General features: G+C 39.1%; 1 protein-coding gene across 2 annotated transcripts in view; it reads right to left on the reverse strand.

Moving 5' to 3' along the window:
* Nucleotides 1-17,668, reverse strand: part of MFSD6 (major facilitator superfamily domain containing 6) — a 74,162-nt gene that overhangs the window by 42,007 nt on the left and 14,487 nt on the right. For both annotated transcript variants that reach the window (XM_004319753.4, XM_019931504.3), the window contains exon 2: nt 4,999-6,610. In XM_004319753.4, coding sequence (XP_004319801.3) covers nt 4,999-6,557 — 1,559 coding nt within the window. In that variant the 5' untranslated portion in view covers nt 6,558-6,610. The remainder of the gene's footprint in view (nt 1-4,998; nt 6,611-17,668) is intronic.

The following is a 17,668-nucleotide window of genomic DNA, read 5'->3' on the forward strand; positions in this document are numbered from 1 at the left end:
CTGCTGCTACTGCTGCATACCAGGACTGTAACACCTCTCACTTAGACGATTTTGAGAACCTTCTCAGTGGGCTCCCTGCTTCAAAGTTACCCACTGCATTGCAAATAAATGAACATCTGTGGCCCTCCCCTGCTCTGAACCTTGCTATAATTCCCTACTGCACCCAGAATAAAGCTCCTTTTCCTAATCCCAGCACTCATCTGGCCTTCAATCTCCCTGTCTTTTCCAACTCCCACCCTTTTAGTGCTCATCCTTGCATCCTATTAACCTGGGGCTCCCCAGGCCTAAATAAACTGTTTGTTTAACTAAACGTAACAAATATCCAGGGGTTTGATTTTTAAACAACACAGAGTAATACTCCTTTAGATTATATGTAAATTATAATTTCAAATTTACTATGAGTTCAAATTTACTATGAGAAATTAAGCCTTAACATTTTTTTTCTATTGTGGTGAAAGTCAATTTTTAAATAAGAAGTAACACTCCATTAGGACATGAGAAGGGAAAAAAGTTGTTTAAGGTCCACCATCTTGTTTTTTTTTTTAATCAATAATTGAGTTTTTCTATTTCCATTCTATTCCTTCACTGCGGCGATTGGCATCAGAAGTTCTAAGCAGTTAAGGATTGTGTATAAGTTAGGATATAATCAGGGAAACAGGCACCGATCTTAATTCGGGGGCTTGGTTAGATAGGTGGCGGAAGAGCCAAGAAGCCAGAGTACGGTGAGAAAGCCACAGACAGCCTCCATGAGGTCCAGGTCCGAAGGATGAAGGGTGAGGGCCACGTTACCAGAGCTCAAGGTCCCCCACAGCGGGCAGAGCCATAGGTGAGAGGCAGCAGCTCTCAGAGATGCCATCTGACAGGGTACAGAGGACTCTTGAGTTGAGGAGGCAGGGCTGAGAGTCTGGGAGCAGGGCTGAGTACCACAGTGGAGGCAACTACATCGAGAGAGGGCTGCAAAGATCTGCAGAGGGTTCCCCTGCAATACTGATTCCCTGCAGTTTCCCTGCAGTCTCCAGCTGAGTACTGATCAACACCTGCCTGTGAAGAAACCACCTGAGGCCAGGGCAAGAACCACATGAAAGGATTAGAGGGCACAGTCTCCAAAGCTCACACAAAGGGTAAGCTGTGACAAAGCGAGAGAGTGGCATGGACATATATACACTACCAAATGTAAAATAGCTAGTGGGAGGCAGCCGCATAGCACAGGGAGATCAGCTCGGTGCTTTGTGACCGCCTGGAGGGGTGGGATAGGGAGGGTGGGAGGGAGGGAGACCCAAGAGGGAAGAGATATGGAAACATAGGTATATGTATAACTGATTCACTTTGTTACAAAGCAGAAACTAACACACCATTATAAAGCAATTATACGCCAATAAAGATGTTAAAAAAAAAAACCCTACGGAGAGTTAGGGTTTTTTCCCTTCCTCCCTCCCTCTCATCCTCCACCTGTGCCTCTCACCAGTCTGGTGGTTAGCAGTTTTGGCTGGAATGACTGGGAACCCCAAGAGAGTCTGATGTAATTGGTCTAAGTGCAGGACGAGCATTAGGAGTTTTAAAAGCTCTCCCAGGAAGTCTAATGGTTGAGTACCACTGCAGGAGGTGAACCCAGCAGACCGGGTCCTAGAAAAAGCAGCCTGTGGAAATCTGTACCATGCCATGCAAGGTAAGGAGAGGACCTGAGAGCCAGGGGATCCAGGATCAACAAATATGGCACAAAGAGGTGGGCAGAAACAAGGAAGAGGATAGGAAGCAAAACAAACATAAACACAATCCTAAATCCTTCACTGGCTGGCTCAAATTCAGCTTCCCTGATCACCCCAGCTGCAGTTTCCTCCCTCTTATAACGCTGATTGCTATCCCTCCAATCACAAAATGTTAACAGGTACTACCTCCCAAGTGTTCTCAGTTGGTAGCCGGCGTCTTGCTGTCTGCTCTGGGTCTTCCTGCAGTGCCCACCAGGAAAGTCTGTATGTTCCTCCTCTTGCTAATTGCATCATGCACTTCCTTCTTTCCCTGACTGACTGGCTAGCTCATTTGGATTCTTAGCTACTATTAAGTAGTAATTAATGGCTAATAATGGTTAATCTATTACCCCTTCCAGATAGCATGTGCATGACAAAACTGACTTTAAGAATTTCAGGGCAGTCAGAGTTGCCTGAGTAGATTTTTGTGTGTCCCTTAAAATGTAAATAAATTTGAATCACATAACACAGGTGATGGCCTAATATTGAATAGTAATGATCTACAAATCTACAAATGATTAATTGCAATGTATTTTGATCACAACCCTACTCATGGCTGCTGAAACATTCAGCAAGGGGCATATAGCCTAAAAATACATTTATATCTCTAGTTAAAGAAATCTAGTCATCATCATTACATAAATTAGCCTAGAAATATGCTTGTAATTTCCAAAGTCTTGAGGTTTCAAATCAAAAGACATTTACTTTTTTTAGTGGAAATAGTAAACATTATCTTATTTGCCTGAGAAAGCCACTTTCCAAAGAGGACAGAACCCAAGGTCAAAATCAGAAATCATTTACTCTGTGTGTGTGTGTGTGTGTGTGTGTGTGTGTGTGCGTGTGCATGTGTGTTTAGACTGATAGATAGGTTTTTCCCTGAAAAACTGAGCCCAAACTGCAGAAATGTTCTAATAGTAAATGGTTCAAAATTGGACATGCTGTTTTAAAAATTGTTTCCTCATTATGAATCTATATAAAAATTTGTGACGATCCACTTTTGACTCTCTTAGAATAGTTACAATCTTTGTGGTAGTGCTGACTCCTAGAAACAAACTCCCATAAGACAGTCACAGAATACTGAAAAACATGCGTGCATACATAAGGGCCAGACAGGTATCTCCTTATGATCCTACAAGGAAAACATAAAGACTGAATTCGTACAAAGATGATTTCTCTTCATCAACTAATGCATAATGTTCTTCCAGTGAAAAGTTCACACTTCCATCTCTACATTTTCAAACCCCCAAATCTCAACCACCACTAACTGGGCTCCAGAAACTCTCACCAAAAGAAACATATCCATTCTACCTGAATACGTGGGCATAATCTCACTACAACTATCAGAATCTTCTAAACGTAGTTAATACATTTTAATGGACAGAATAAAAATCCAAAAGAGGTAAATGACCACAAACTGATGGAACCCCAGTAGGCTTTTGGGACCAACAATGTGACAAGAGCTTTCTTCTTCCGTCACATCATTAAAGAAGAAAAAAAAAAGATGCTTTTGTACGTAAAACTAGAAAATTAAGGTTAAGTGAGCCATTGGTTTTTACGTAATGAGTAACTTGTAATACTTAGGAAAGAAAACACAAGTGTAAGTTCATGTAATTACCAAAATTAATAGCAAACCCACTAGGATTTTATCATGTTCGGTATACACCTCAGACAAAAAGCAAAGACAGAAAAGAAACTACTTTTCTTAGCATGTAAGAAGAACCTAACAATTTCTTTGAAAATAAAACCTATATACGTACTCTGTACTGAGTCAACATTCAATTAACACTATTTAGTGATTAAATCATGATGTCTAGGAACTCCACTCATGGCTAAGACCTGACAGGGTACCTTTCTGGGAATAAATGGCTGTGGTTTTTAAACACGCTATTAGCCGAGGCGAGATCCTGCTCATACCAATAACCAAGCTGAAGAAATTCATCACTGTGAGTCGGATTCATCACGGTCAATCCACACAGCTCAGAGAATGTAAACATGACCTGGACAAGGTTAAAGGACATCCCCAGCCCTTAATATTACAAGGCTTTTTTTCTGATTGGTCCCAATGAGTGTGCCTCGGGGACTCTGTGTCTCTGGGAACTGCCCATACAGTGCCTGACTTTGTTTGTGACAACAAAGGGGTCAAAGATTTGAGAAACAGAAGGGACAGCACACAGCCTCCCAAAGCAAAACCAAACCAAACAAGGAAAAACACTCACAACTGTATGGGGAAAAGAATGATTCTAGGTTGAAACTTCACATTAGAAAATACTTTCTTCAGTTAGTCAAAGGGAAATTAAAGGAAAAAAGACCCATGTTTCTCAAAACTTGTATCTATTTCTCCTTTGTAATTTCTCATGGAAACAGCAGATTTAAAGATTACCACATATACACAAACACACACAGTTGCTTTCTTTTAGTCATGGCAACTTCAAATTTTAGGGACAGACATGCCATGCTTTTCTATGAGGTAAGAATGCTTAAGTGTACCTGGCTCTACATTTTAGAGCCAACAGCAAAGCAGAAAGACTTATGAAGAGCAAGGTACTATTCAAACAACTTCAGACAAACATTAATGGTGAGAAACATTACACAAGAAACACTGGGCATTTATAGATTTTTTGCATAGAAGGATTACATGGGAAATTTTAGGTAGAAGCAAGATTTTTAAATAGCCCATGTCTTCGTGGCAGATAAAAACACAGAGGCTTATGTAATAATCAGAAAAAATTATGTAAGATTCTCTTCCACATAATATCATGGATTAGGGATGATGGTGGGTCACACCACAGCTTTAGTAAATATAATGGACATCTTCATATACCATATATTCAAGGTCTTTCTGTGTCAGCAAGTGGCTGAGAATAACTGAAAGCTGAAAAAACATAATCCCCTTTATCCACTTAAGCCCCTCTTCATAAATGCCTGAGACAGGTGGTCGGACCCTTCAAGGTCCATGGAATAATACAGTTGACTAAATTGGTGGTCCTATACCTGAAAACATTTACTGTAAGATTCTCTTAGCATACAGAGCAGAAACAGCATATTTTGTGTATTTGAGATAATCCAACTAGGTTCATCACCTCCTTCCTTTTGTTTCTATTTTAAAGAGAAAGAGAAACAGAAATCCCCATTCCCACCCCAACCCTACCCCCAACACAAATGATAATATCCTTAAATGTGCTCAAAGGAGCTATAAACTACGAAAAGATAAAGTTCAATTGCTGAGGGGCAGCAACAGTACACATGTTCTTACCTGATGTGGCCAATCAATTCAATAAGCTTGTGACTAAAAAAATAAGCTGTCAGCTCAGACACATGGCTCAGGACTGAACAGACCCCAAAGAGGGTTGTCGTGCCATTCAGGTCCTCCAAATGCCAGTAGAGAAAGGTGAACACGAAGCCGTATCCGAAACCCATAAACCAAGCCACGAACAACACGGAGCCATACTGCACACTGCAAAGCAGCCTGATTAAGTCCCAGAAGTTGAAGGCCTGCACGTGGCTGGCGGTGGTTGGTGTCTCCTCAGAGGATTCTGTGGAGCTGTTCCTCTCTACTTGAGGGATCTCCACCTCTTTCCCTTTATTTTCACTGTTTTTGAAGTGGCTGTAGCGGAACCGGAACTGAGTAGCGACAATCAAGGCCATGGTCATGAGAACCCCAAAGACGATGAAGACAATCTGGTAGTTCCGGTATTCAGGGGGCTTACACCCCTTCCCATTGATGAGCACGTCCACGTGGGTGTAGTCAATGCCAATGCCCACGGACAGCATCGCCAGGCCCCAGCCCAGGGAGCCCCACATGCGCTGCAGTCCATAGCGGTCTCTGTGCTTTCCCAGATACTGGAGTGTTACCGTGTCCACAATCGTGACAGAGGAGGCACTGAAGAATTCTCCTATTATGACAACTACCAAGATCACCAAGAATATAGCTTCTACTTCTTGTTGATCATAAACAAGAGTGACTTGGTCAGAAGGTAAAGATTTGGTGGTAGTGACAATAGAAGTGGTTGTCTCCCAGGTTGCATTTCCTGGGGGAGCAGAGGTTGCAGTGCTTGGGTTCATGGTCAAGTTCATAACATGGTCAGTAATTTCATCAGTGTGAGGCTGCAGAGTGGGCGCACTGGTCTTGTTTGGAGCTGTCGAGAAGATGACAGTTTCCGTGACACTGTGCCCTGCTTCTAACATCTCTGACCCATTGTAAGGAGGCAGGTTCCTTTTCTCACGAATTCCTGGTGATGCAGTAATGGAAAAGACAATGGAGGAATTCGCTGGCAGGAGAGTGAACAGGTGACTTGAACTGGTGGGATGAGCTGTCGGAGGAATCTTTGGTACACACCGCAAGGTAGCAGGTTTGACAAATCCGATGCCCAGGTTGAATAAAACCCAACACAAAAGAGAAAAGAGGAGGACGATTTTGCCTTTTTTAAAGCGATCTGCAACTACACCCCAAAAGGGGGCACTGCAGAATTCAATGAAGTATCGAATACCTACCAGCAGCCCACTCTGGCTTGGTGACATTCCCAGCTGCTTATAATACACAGGCAAAAGGGGGTAAAGAGAGCCATATGCAGAGTAAAAGAAAAAATAAAAGACCTTGGAAATTAGAAGATCATTGTTTATTTTAACACAATGTTTCTCTATCCAGTCTATCTCCTCCTCAGGAATAGCAGCTGTTTCAGAGGGGGAGGGTGTTTCATTTGAAGGTGGTTCTGGTTCCCTGGAAATGCCATTAAAAGGATCGGCAAGCACATATTTTCTCTTCTGTTCCTCTTCATCATCGGTTAAGATGGCAACTTTATCATCTGTCGCCATGGCTTATCACCACCATCAGAAAGTTGATGACCTTCAAAATTTTGGTTGTTGATCTGTAAAGTAAAATTTAAAAGAAGGCTTAGTATGAAAATAATAACATTTAGACATAGAGCTTCATCTTGCCGGAAACTGAGGAGTTTCAAACTACATCTAAAAATAGTAATTGTGAGAGAGAACCATCACCACTTATCACTTGCAGCCATATAGTACTGATAAAGAAAAATGGCTTTCAAAAAATCAAGTACTCGCTTTGTGGCCGCTGACTGACTAATGCCATCTTCTAATGACAGGTGTATAGCTCACGTTCATTCTCAATCTTTTCATTGATTCCTAGGGAAAATGTACAAATGACAGGGTTTATGTCCAAACCAAATAGAGGGAATTGAAAGTAAACAGTATTTATAGTTTCTTGGTTTTACTTTTCAAATAAATCCACTGCACTATGAAGTCCAGAATTCTTAGAAAATAAAGGTAGCTAAAACCGTTCAGTTTTTAGAGAAAAACAGAAATAAGCTCTTAACCACAACCGCAAATGTGATGAGAAAGACGGAGCCAACTGCACGTTTGCATCTGTAGTTGGTCACTACAGCCATGCCAATGATATCCTGGTAAGGAAGTAGTCTTTACGCTGCTTATATCACCTACATTTTCCAGATGTGCTTTTATAGATTACAGTTTAAGAAAATGTCAGAAAAAAAATAGCAGATAGCATTTATTGAGCATGTACTCTGTGCCAGGCAACACTGAAAAATCTTTAAATGTATTAATTCATATTCATTAAAATAACCCTATTATCTTCTCCATTTTACAGATGAGAAAAATGAGGCATGGTGAGTTTAAATAACTCACATGTGGCAGAGCAAGGACGTGAACCCTAATATCATGGCTTTATGACACATGCTCTATTACACCACACTGAACTGCCAAATACCATATCTGGATAATAAAGTGCTATTAAACCTTTTTATGAGACAGGGTGCTTCATATGAACGATAAGCAATATATCAAAGGCATAAATTTATAGGAACTGTGCCACATTCCACCAGAATTTCCTTTTCTTCTATTATACAAATGATTAAAGAGTCAAAAGGTCTTGCTTGCATCAAGATTTGTCAAGTTGCAATGAATATAATTGGATGTAGGAGGTATACATATTAAATAGTTATTAATTCATTTCATCTTCTTTACTAGAGAGAAATAACTCCACTTGCCACCCCTTGGAACACATCTTGCTCTCCCTTTTCCCCAAATGAAGAATAAATTTCTGAAGATCTTCCAGAATCATGCTTGTAAACATTCTAAAATCTCTATATAGCTCCTAGGCAGACAATAGAAACATAATTTACTGAGGCCTGTGTAATAAGTCAGTTTATCTTTTACCCCCAAGGCCAGGTGTTAACGTAGCTATAAGCTTTGAAAACGTTCATGTATTTCTTTTTCTTATGTCAAAACTTTTTTATTTGAGGTAAAATTAATATAACATAAAATTAACCATTTTAAAGTAAATGATTTAGTAGAATTAGTAGATTCACAGTGTTGTGCAACCACCACCTCTCTCTAGTTTCCAAATCATACTAAAAGGTTTTCCTCAATGTTCTCTACTTCTTTTTCTTTCTTCATTATTGCCTCTACCTACCCAAGTTAGCAGCTCCAATTCTCTTTCATTACCTGAAAAGAACGGCAATTCTCCTTTGGACTCATTTTCTAAATTAATTTCATTTTGAGCTCAAACTTGAAAGAAATATTTGTTTTTAAAACGTATAAAATTATATGACACTTCTAGATAAAAATGGCAGATTGAGTGCATCTGGTTTTACTCCATCCCTAAATCCAACTAAAACAACACACACATACACACACACACACACACACACACACACACACTTTTAAAGTCATAATCCAAGCTGGGAAAATTAAAGTGCATCTGGTTTTACTCCATCCCTAAATCCAACTAAAACAACACACACATACACACACACACACACACACACACACTTTTAAAGTCATAATCCAAGCTGGGAAAATAAAATAAAATTCTGGAAGCCAGAACATAGACAATTGGTAAATCACGGTAAATCTGAAAAAGCTGAAACCCTGGCTGACAATGGGAAAAGCAAGAACTAATACATTTGTTCCTCGGAATCCCTCAAAGGCTCATGGGTTGGCCATATTAGGTTTATCTGCAAGTAAGAGAGTGTGTGTTTGAGGGGGGCTTGATTAACAGAGTTAATCGAAAGTCTGGACCCCCAACTCCGAATGCCCAATTCCCTTCTCCACTCCACATAGCTAGCCAAACAACTAGAGGTTTTTCCCTCTGGAGAGGATGAAACAGAGGTTCTTGAGCCCTAGAGCAACAGGAACAGTTGAGAGTAGGGGTGCCATATTGAAAACAGGGGGCATTAAGTGAACATACACATCCTAGATTCAAGCCCTGGCCCCGACTCCAGCCTCCATCCCACTTACCTCGCTAGGTTCCCAGAGGCTGGCAAGGCTTTTATCCTCCAAGGCTTTCATCCTCCCAGAGGCTGGCAAGAACTGGAAGGTTCTTTGGGGAGAATCTGACTAGCCCGAGGGAAATGACCTCTCAATCCTGATATTGAAGCCTCCCCAACTAAAGAACCCAACCAAATCACTCCACACAGGAGTTCAGAGTCTTATCTAGCCCTGCCACTAAATATGAGCAGTCACCGAGAATTACAAGGTATTTGAGGAAAGTCTCTTCCAGGAAAGATAGAACCGAAACAAAAAGGGGAAAAAATCAATATGGAGAAAATAGAAGCTCTGTGAGGAGGAAAATATTTTTTAAAATATACTATTAATATCTATAGGAAAAGAAATGCAACTATGAAACAAAAGATAATACATATTTTTTAAGGAGGAGGAGGAAGGAATAAAAGGAATGCTTGAATGAAAAAAAAAAAGGTATAAAAATGTGTTATAGAAAAAAGAGCACACGGACTTCCCTGGTGGCGCAGTGGTTAAGAATCCGCCTGCCAAAGCAGGGGACATGGGTTCGAGCCCTGGTCCGGGAAGATGCCACATGCTGCAGAGCAACTAAGCCTGTGCGCCACAACTACTGAGCCTGCACTCTAGAGCCCGTGAGCCACAACTACTGAAGCCCACGCACCTAGAGCCCGTGCTACACAACAAGAGAAGCCACTACAATGAGAAGCCCATGCACTGCAACGAAGAGTAGACCCACTCGCTGCAACTAGAGAAAGCCCACATGCAACAATGAAGACCCAACACAGCCAAATAAATTTATAAATTTATTTTTAAAAAAAGAAAAAGAAAAAAGAGCACAAATGAAAAATTAACAGATGATGTGAAAGGAAAATTTGAGGTGACTTAGAAAAAACAAAAACAACAATAAACAGATACCTCGACCTCATGTCATATAAAAATCAATTCCAGATGAATTGTATATCTAAAAGTAAAAGATAAAATAACATAATTTTTAGAAGAAAACACAGAAAAACATCTTGAAGATCTCAGGATAGAAAAAAGATTTATTAAATAGGACATAAAAAGTGTTAAGCATTAAGGAAGAAAAAAATAAATTGGAGTACATTAAAATCAAGAGCTTCTGTTCATAAAAAGGCAACATTAAATCTGAAATGGCAAGGCAAAGAGTAGGAGAAGGTATTCTGGTGAGGGTGAATGTTATATATATTTGACACAAGAATGTATCTGATATATAAAGAATCCTTCTTAAAATTTATAGGTAAATATCAAGTAGCCCAATAAGAAAAATGAGCAAAAGACTTGAACAGGCACTTCACAAAAGAGCTTATGCAAATGGTGAATAAATATATAAAAAGATGCTCAACTTGACTAAAGTGAGCAGTGAAAGCAAATTAAAACCAGAATGCAATAATGTAACATACCTCCAAAATGGGAAAAATAAATAAGACAAATAATACCAAGTGTTGGTGAGGATGTGGAGCAACTGGAACTCTCATATATTGCTGGTGGGAGTGTAAAGTGATACACTAATAACTGTTTGGGAATAGCTATTAAACCTGAATGTATAGCCCATGACAAGTCTAAGGTATGTATATTAAATAGTAATATATTCACCAAATGATATCTACAGAAATGTTCAGGACAATTTTAATAGCCCCAAACTGGGAGCAACCTGTCCACAGCAGAATACATGAGTTGTGTTATATCCATACAATGAAATGCCATATAGCAATAAAAATGAAAAAACTACAAACATGTGCCATGACAAGGATAAATCTCACAAACATAATGTGGAATGAGAGAAGCAAAAACCAAAAGAACATATACTACATGATTCCACTGATACAGAGTTCAAAAGTTGGCAAAACTAATTTATGCTATTATAAGCCAGGTAGACTTCTGCTTCTGAGAAGATGAAGTAGACATACTTTTCCTTACTGCTCCTGCTAAGTACAACTAAAAATCTTGGACATTATATATAAAACAAACATAGAAGACTCTAAAACGTAGGCAGAAAAAGGCAGACCTGCTGGGGGCCTTGATACCCAAAGAACAACACAACGATGAGTGGGGCTAAAGAACTCAGAAACATTAATGAGGATGGACCAAAAAAAAAAAAAAAAAAAAAACTGGGCCTCTCCAGCCAAAGAACCAGGAAAGGGCAGCCTAGAAAACCAGAAAGCTACAGATAATTGCTCTATTCCAGTTAAGTAACACAGAGAAAGAAAAGCGTGTCCTACTCCCACCTCTACTAGCAAAGGCCAAATGGGGAACCTAGACTTCCACCTTCACCAGCTATAACAGAGCACCCCAACCCTTCAGCTGAGTTGGTGTCAGAGAAGGTCAAGTATGGAGCTGAGACTTTCATCACTGCTAGGTGGTAATGAGGCCACATGCCCACAGCAGTGTCAGTGGAGGCCAAATGGGGAATCTGGACTTCCACCCCACCTGTCAGATTAACAAGGCACCCTTTCCCCACTGAGGTGGTGTCAGAGAAGGCCCAGTGAAGAGTCAGAACTTTCACTACCACCCAGCAGTAACAAGATTACTCCCCCTACCTCCACTGTGGTATCCACGGGAGGCCATGTGGGGAGCAGTAAAAAGGCACTCCTACCCCTCCCAGCCAGGGAGGTATCAGTGGACACCTAATCATGAGCCAGAACACCCATCTCTACTGCAGGCGTCAGCACAGACTGAGTGGGGAACCTGGACTTCTACCTCCATCTGGAAGTAATGAGGCAGCGTCTCCCATTCCCTTGCCAGAGCAGTGTCAGAAAAAAATCCAGCTAAAACAGAAGGCTTAAGTAAGATCCAGAGTCTCACAACATAAAACCCAAAGTGTCCAGGTTTCAATTTAAAAAACCATCATACCAAGAATCAGGAAGACCTCAAACTGAGTGAAGAAAGACAGAAGATGCCAACACCAAAATGAGACAAACGTTAGAATAAGGTAACAAGGATTTTTAAACGGCTATCAAAAATGCTTCAACAAGCAATTACAAACATGCTTGAAACAAATGAAAAAAATAGAAAGTTGAGGCACAGAAATAGAAAGTCTCAACAAAGAAATATAATATATAAAGAAAAACAAAACGGAAGTTTTAGAACTGTAAAATACAATAACCAAAATATGAAAAACTCAATGCATGCACTCAACAGCAGAATGGAGGAGAGAGAGGGGAGAATCAGTGAGCTGAAAGAATAATAGAAGTCATACAATCTGAACAACAGAAAGAAAATAGACTGAAAAAAATTAACAGAGCCTCAAGAACCTGTGGGACTATAACAAAAGATTGAACATTCATGTCATCAGAGTCCTTGAAGGAGAAGAGGAAAAGGGCAGTACTGAATTACTCAAAGGAATAAAGGCTGAAAACTTCTCAAATTGGCAGAAGACATAAACCTACAGATTCAAGAAGTTGAATGAATTCTAAACAAGAGAAACCCACACCAAGACACATCATAGTCAAACTATTAAAACCAAAGACAAAGAAAAAATCTTGACGGCAGAGACAGGAATCACAACTTACCAACAGGGGAAAAACTATTCAAATGATAGCAGATTTTTTATCAGAAACCATGGACACCAGAAGGAATACAATATTTTTTAAATGCCAAAAGAAAAGAATTATCAAGTGAGACTCCTGTATCCAAAAAAAAACGTCCAAAACCCAGAAAACTATGGACCAATATCCCTATAAACACAGACACAAAAATCTTTAACTAAATGTTAGAAAAGAAAATTTAGCAATATGTAGAAAGAATTGTGCATATGACCATGTGGGATTTATTCCAAGGATGCAAGGCTGGTGCAATATTTGAAAATCAATCAATGTAATCCACCATATAAACAAGGTAAAGAAAAAAAAGTATCACGATCCTATTAATTGATGCAGAAAAAAGCATTTGACAAAATTAAACACTCATTCAGGAAAAGTCTCAGAAAAACAGGAATAAAGGGGTTCCTCCTTAACTTGATAAAGATCGCCTACAAAAACCCACAGAGGGGCTTCCCTGGTGGCACAGTGGTTGAGAGTCCGCCTGCCAATGCAGGGGATATGGGTTCGTGCCCCAGTCCGGGAAGATCCCACATGGCACGGAGCGGCTAGGCCCATGAGCCATGGCCGCTGAGCCTGCACGTCCGGAGCCTGTGCTCCACAACGGGAGAGGCCACAACAGTGAGAGGCCCACATACCGCAAAAAAAAAAAAAAACAAACCCACAGGTAACATTACACTTAATGTGAAAGACTGAATGCTTTCTCTCTAAGATAGGGAGGAAGGGAAGACTGTCTGGTTTCATCATTCTTATGCAACTTTGTGTTGGAAGTTCTAGCCAGTGCAATAAGAAAAGAAAAGGAAACAAAAGGCATACAGATCAAAAAGGAAGAAACTGTCTCTATTTGCAGTTGGCATGACTGTCTATGTAGGAAATCCCAAAAAAGCTACAAAAGCTTCTAGAAAGAAGAAATATTTCAGTATAAATTAACAAAACATGTACAGGACTGTATGCTGAAAACTACAAAATGCTGATAAAAGAAACTAAAAATTTAAATAAATGGAGAACCATACCATGTTCATGGGGTGGAACACTCAACACAGTAAAGACTTCAATTATCCTCAAATTTATATACAGTTTTAACACAGTCCCTATCAAAATCCCAACAAGATTTTTTTGTGGATATAGGTGAGATTACTCTAAAATTTATCTGAAAAGGAAAGGGAACTAGAATAGCTAAAGCAATTTTGAAAAAGAAGATTTATTACTTAGCCACATACTAATCACCACTATGTGGTACTGGTGGAAGGACAGACACATAGATCAATGGAACAGAACATAGAGCCCAGGAATAAATCCACAAAAATATGTCCAAGTGATATTTGACAAAGATGCAGAAACAATTTGATGGGAGAAAGATAAAAAACTTTTCAACAAATAGGGCTGGTGCAATTAGTCATCAATAGGCAAAAAATGAATGTCAACCTAAGTCTCATACCTTATATGAATACTCACTCAAAATGGATTCATGGATTTAAATGTAAAACTGTAAAACTTTTAGGAAAAAAAAACCTAGGAGAAAATCTTCGGGTTCTAGTGCTAGGCAAACGATTCTTAGACTTAACACCAAAAGCATGACTCAAAAAAGGAAAAAATGAAAATTAGACTTTATCAAAATTTAAAACTTTTGCTCTGTGAAAGGCTCTATTAAAAGAATGAAAAACAAGCTATGAACTGGGAGAAAATATTTGCAAGCCACATATTCAACAAAGGGCTAGTATCTAGAATATGTAAAGAATTCTCAAAACTCAACAGAAAATATACCAAACAATCCAATTAGAAAACAGACAAGACATGAAGAGACATTTCACCAAAGAGAACATACAGGATATACAGATGCAAATAAACACACGAAAAGATGTTCATTGTCATTAACCGTTAGGAAAATGTAAATTAAAAACATGATACATCACTATACACCTATAAGACTAGCTAAAATAAAAATAGGAACACCACTGACTTCTGACAAGGATAAAGAGAAACTAAATCCCTCATACACTGCTGCTGGGGATGTAAAATGGTACAGCAACTCTGCAAAGCAGTTCGGCAGTTTCTTATAAATCCAAACAACGTGACTACCACGTGACCCAGCAACTGCACTTCTGGGCAGTTATCACAGAGAACTGAAAACTTATTTTCACACAAAAACCTGTACACAAATGTTTACAGCATCTTTATCAATAATAGCCCAAAACTGGAAGTAACTCAGATGTCCTTCATGGATGAATGGTTAAACAAACTGGTACCTCCATACCATGGGAAATTGTTCAGCAATAAAAAAGAATAGGGCTTCCCTGGTGGCGCAGTGGTTGAGAGTCCGCCTGCCGATGCAGGGGACACGGGTTCGTGCCCCGGTCTGGGAGGATGCCACGGGCCGCGGAGTGGCTGGGCCCGTGAGCCATGGCCACTGAGCCTGCGCGTCCGGAGCCTGTGCTCCGCAACGGGAGAGGCCATAGCAGTGAGAGAGGCCCGCGTACCGCCAAAAAAAAATAAAATAAAAAAATAAAATAAAATAAAAAGGAATAAATGATTGACACATACAATAACCTGACTGAATCTCCAGAGAATTATGAAGAGTGAAAAAAGCCAATCTCAAAAGATTATCCACTGTATGATTCCATTCATATATCATTCTCAGACTGACAAAATTATTGAAATGGAGAACATATAAGTGATTGTCAGGGGTTCAGTAGCCAGTAGAGGTGGGAGGAAAGAGGCGGCGGCTACAAAAGGGCAACGTGAGGGATCTGGTGGTGATAAAAATGTTCTGTATCTTGACTGTATCAACGTCAGTATCCTAGTTGTGCTATTATACTAAAGTTTTGCAAGATGTTACCACTGGGGGAAAGTGGGTACTGGATAAATGGTCTATATCTGTATTATTTCTTGTAACTGTATGTGAATCTATAATTATCTCAGAATAAAAAAGATTAATTTAAAAAATTCAAGATAGTAATTACCCTTGGGTAAGGTAGTAGCTAGAAGGAGTTCTGGGGTCCTGATAATTTGGGGGTTTTGGGGTTTTTTGTTTTTGTTTTTATCTGGATCTTTATTAATTGGAAGTATTCACGTTATAAAAAGTCAGTGAACTATATTATTTTTCAACAACAAAAAAAGAAACTTAAAATATGAAGCGAAAAAGAAAAGAGATGAAACTAGCAGAGAAAAGACAAGACAAATATAGGATCACCCAGAAAGTCAAGTACCTAAAAAACAGGAACTCCAAGAGAAAAATAGAGAAAATTGAGAGTTAGGAATCTTTTTAATTCAAGAAAATTTCTCAGAACTGAAAGATATATGAGTTGTCTGAAATGACCACGGAGTACTTAACACAGTGGATAAAATACATCCAAGCCAAAGTACATCATCAAGCTTTCAGAACATTAGGACAAAGAGACGACCCTACAAACTTTCAGAGAATAAAATGTGTCACATACTAAGGATCAGGGACCAGAATGGCTTCAGATATCTCAACAACAACACTGGAAGCTGTACTCAACCCAATTATCATTCAAGTTTATAGGTAAAAGAAAGACATTTCACATATGCAATTTCTCCAAAAAAAATGTACCTCTCATATACCCTTTCTCAGGTTGTGCACTGCCAAAACAAGGAAATAAAACAAGAGAGAGTAAGACATGGAATTTAGAAAATAAGAGAACATAGGAGAGAGGCAAAGGGAATACGGCATGCTGGTGACTGGAGATCCCAGGATGACACAAAAGGCGGCCAGTGTAGCTGGGTCAGGTGTGCAGGCTCCAGGAGAGGCTTTGTCAGCAAAGTGACACCGGCAGAATACCAATAGATCTGAATGTCCTAAGAGGAAATTTAGACCACTGGTGAAGAGTTTAGGGATGAATTACTGGTAAGTTTAGAGAAAGGTAAACAAAACACTACAAGAAAACAAAAAGTTGCACAAGAAAAGAAAAATAATCGTAGTTTACTACATGTCTCAGCTTCGATCACATAGTCATACTAATGTAAGGAAGGGCTACTGAACTAACCAAAATTGCCACGTAACTATATGGGGAAGATAGGGAAATGAGAAGGCTGAATGGGCACAGAGAGCCGGGACAGCATGGAGAGTAACTCTGTATCTTCCGTAGTGGGAAGACAACAGATAATGCCTACATTTAAAAATCATGAATTAAGAATACAAGCTTTTCATTTCAAAATGCACTGGTGAATATCAAAATAATCACCTTAAAGACAGAGAATGTAGTTGCCTCTGGGAGGGAAAATGAGGAGGGATGTCGTAGAAGTCTGATTTAAAAAAAAAAAAGAAACAAGTTTTGTAAACTTGCTAATTTTTTTTAAAAAAGCTTTGTACATGCATAACTCACCTAAAAAATAAAAATCAAAGCTAAAAAAGAAATATGCAGTCACATGGGCTTTGTCTTGGTACAAGATAATCAAAAGCAGCTGCTAGTATCTTTCTCTCACAGACTAAAAATAGTTTTCAGAATTGTACAGAAGGAATGCTGACTGCATGAATTCTTGTCAGGTGGCTTTTATTTAATTATCCTCCATAAGTCAACTGCTGCTTCTATAACAAGTAGGTCAGAGAAGGACACAAAGTTACCTTTAAAAAGCATAATTCCCGAATTGTTCAAGTGATGATGAAGAACTGAATCAACCCCCAAATGCTCATTCAAAGCTGCAAAATATATTACATTAGGAGGTTGATTTAAACCTTGATGAGTGACTTCCCCTAAACCACTCATTCCTCTCCATCTGATTCAAATGATTTTTAATTATCATAGGTTATGCAAAGTTTCTCTTGTTAACTGAGTCCAGATGTTAAGTAGTTGTCAAAATATCAACAAATGCAAAGTAGTGAAGAAAATGTTCCTGTAATATGGCATTCAGTACCTTTTATATGAATGTCACATTCAATAACTTCTATATGAATTTCAAATCTAAAAATACAAACAAACAAAAACTTTTAGTTTCAACTCTGGACATTAGTGTTTAGACTCAATATTTTCAGGTCATATTTAGATACTGATGAAAAGGAACTGAAATAATCACATTGTGAACAGAGAAACAAAATAAAGTATAACTACAGTCATCTATGTAATCAAAGTA

The sequence above is a fragment of the Tursiops truncatus genome, chromosome 7 (assembly GCF_011762595.2).
Source record: "Tursiops truncatus isolate mTurTru1 chromosome 7, mTurTru1.mat.Y, whole genome shotgun sequence".
NCBI lineage: Eukaryota > Metazoa > Chordata > Mammalia > Artiodactyla > Delphinidae > Tursiops > Tursiops truncatus.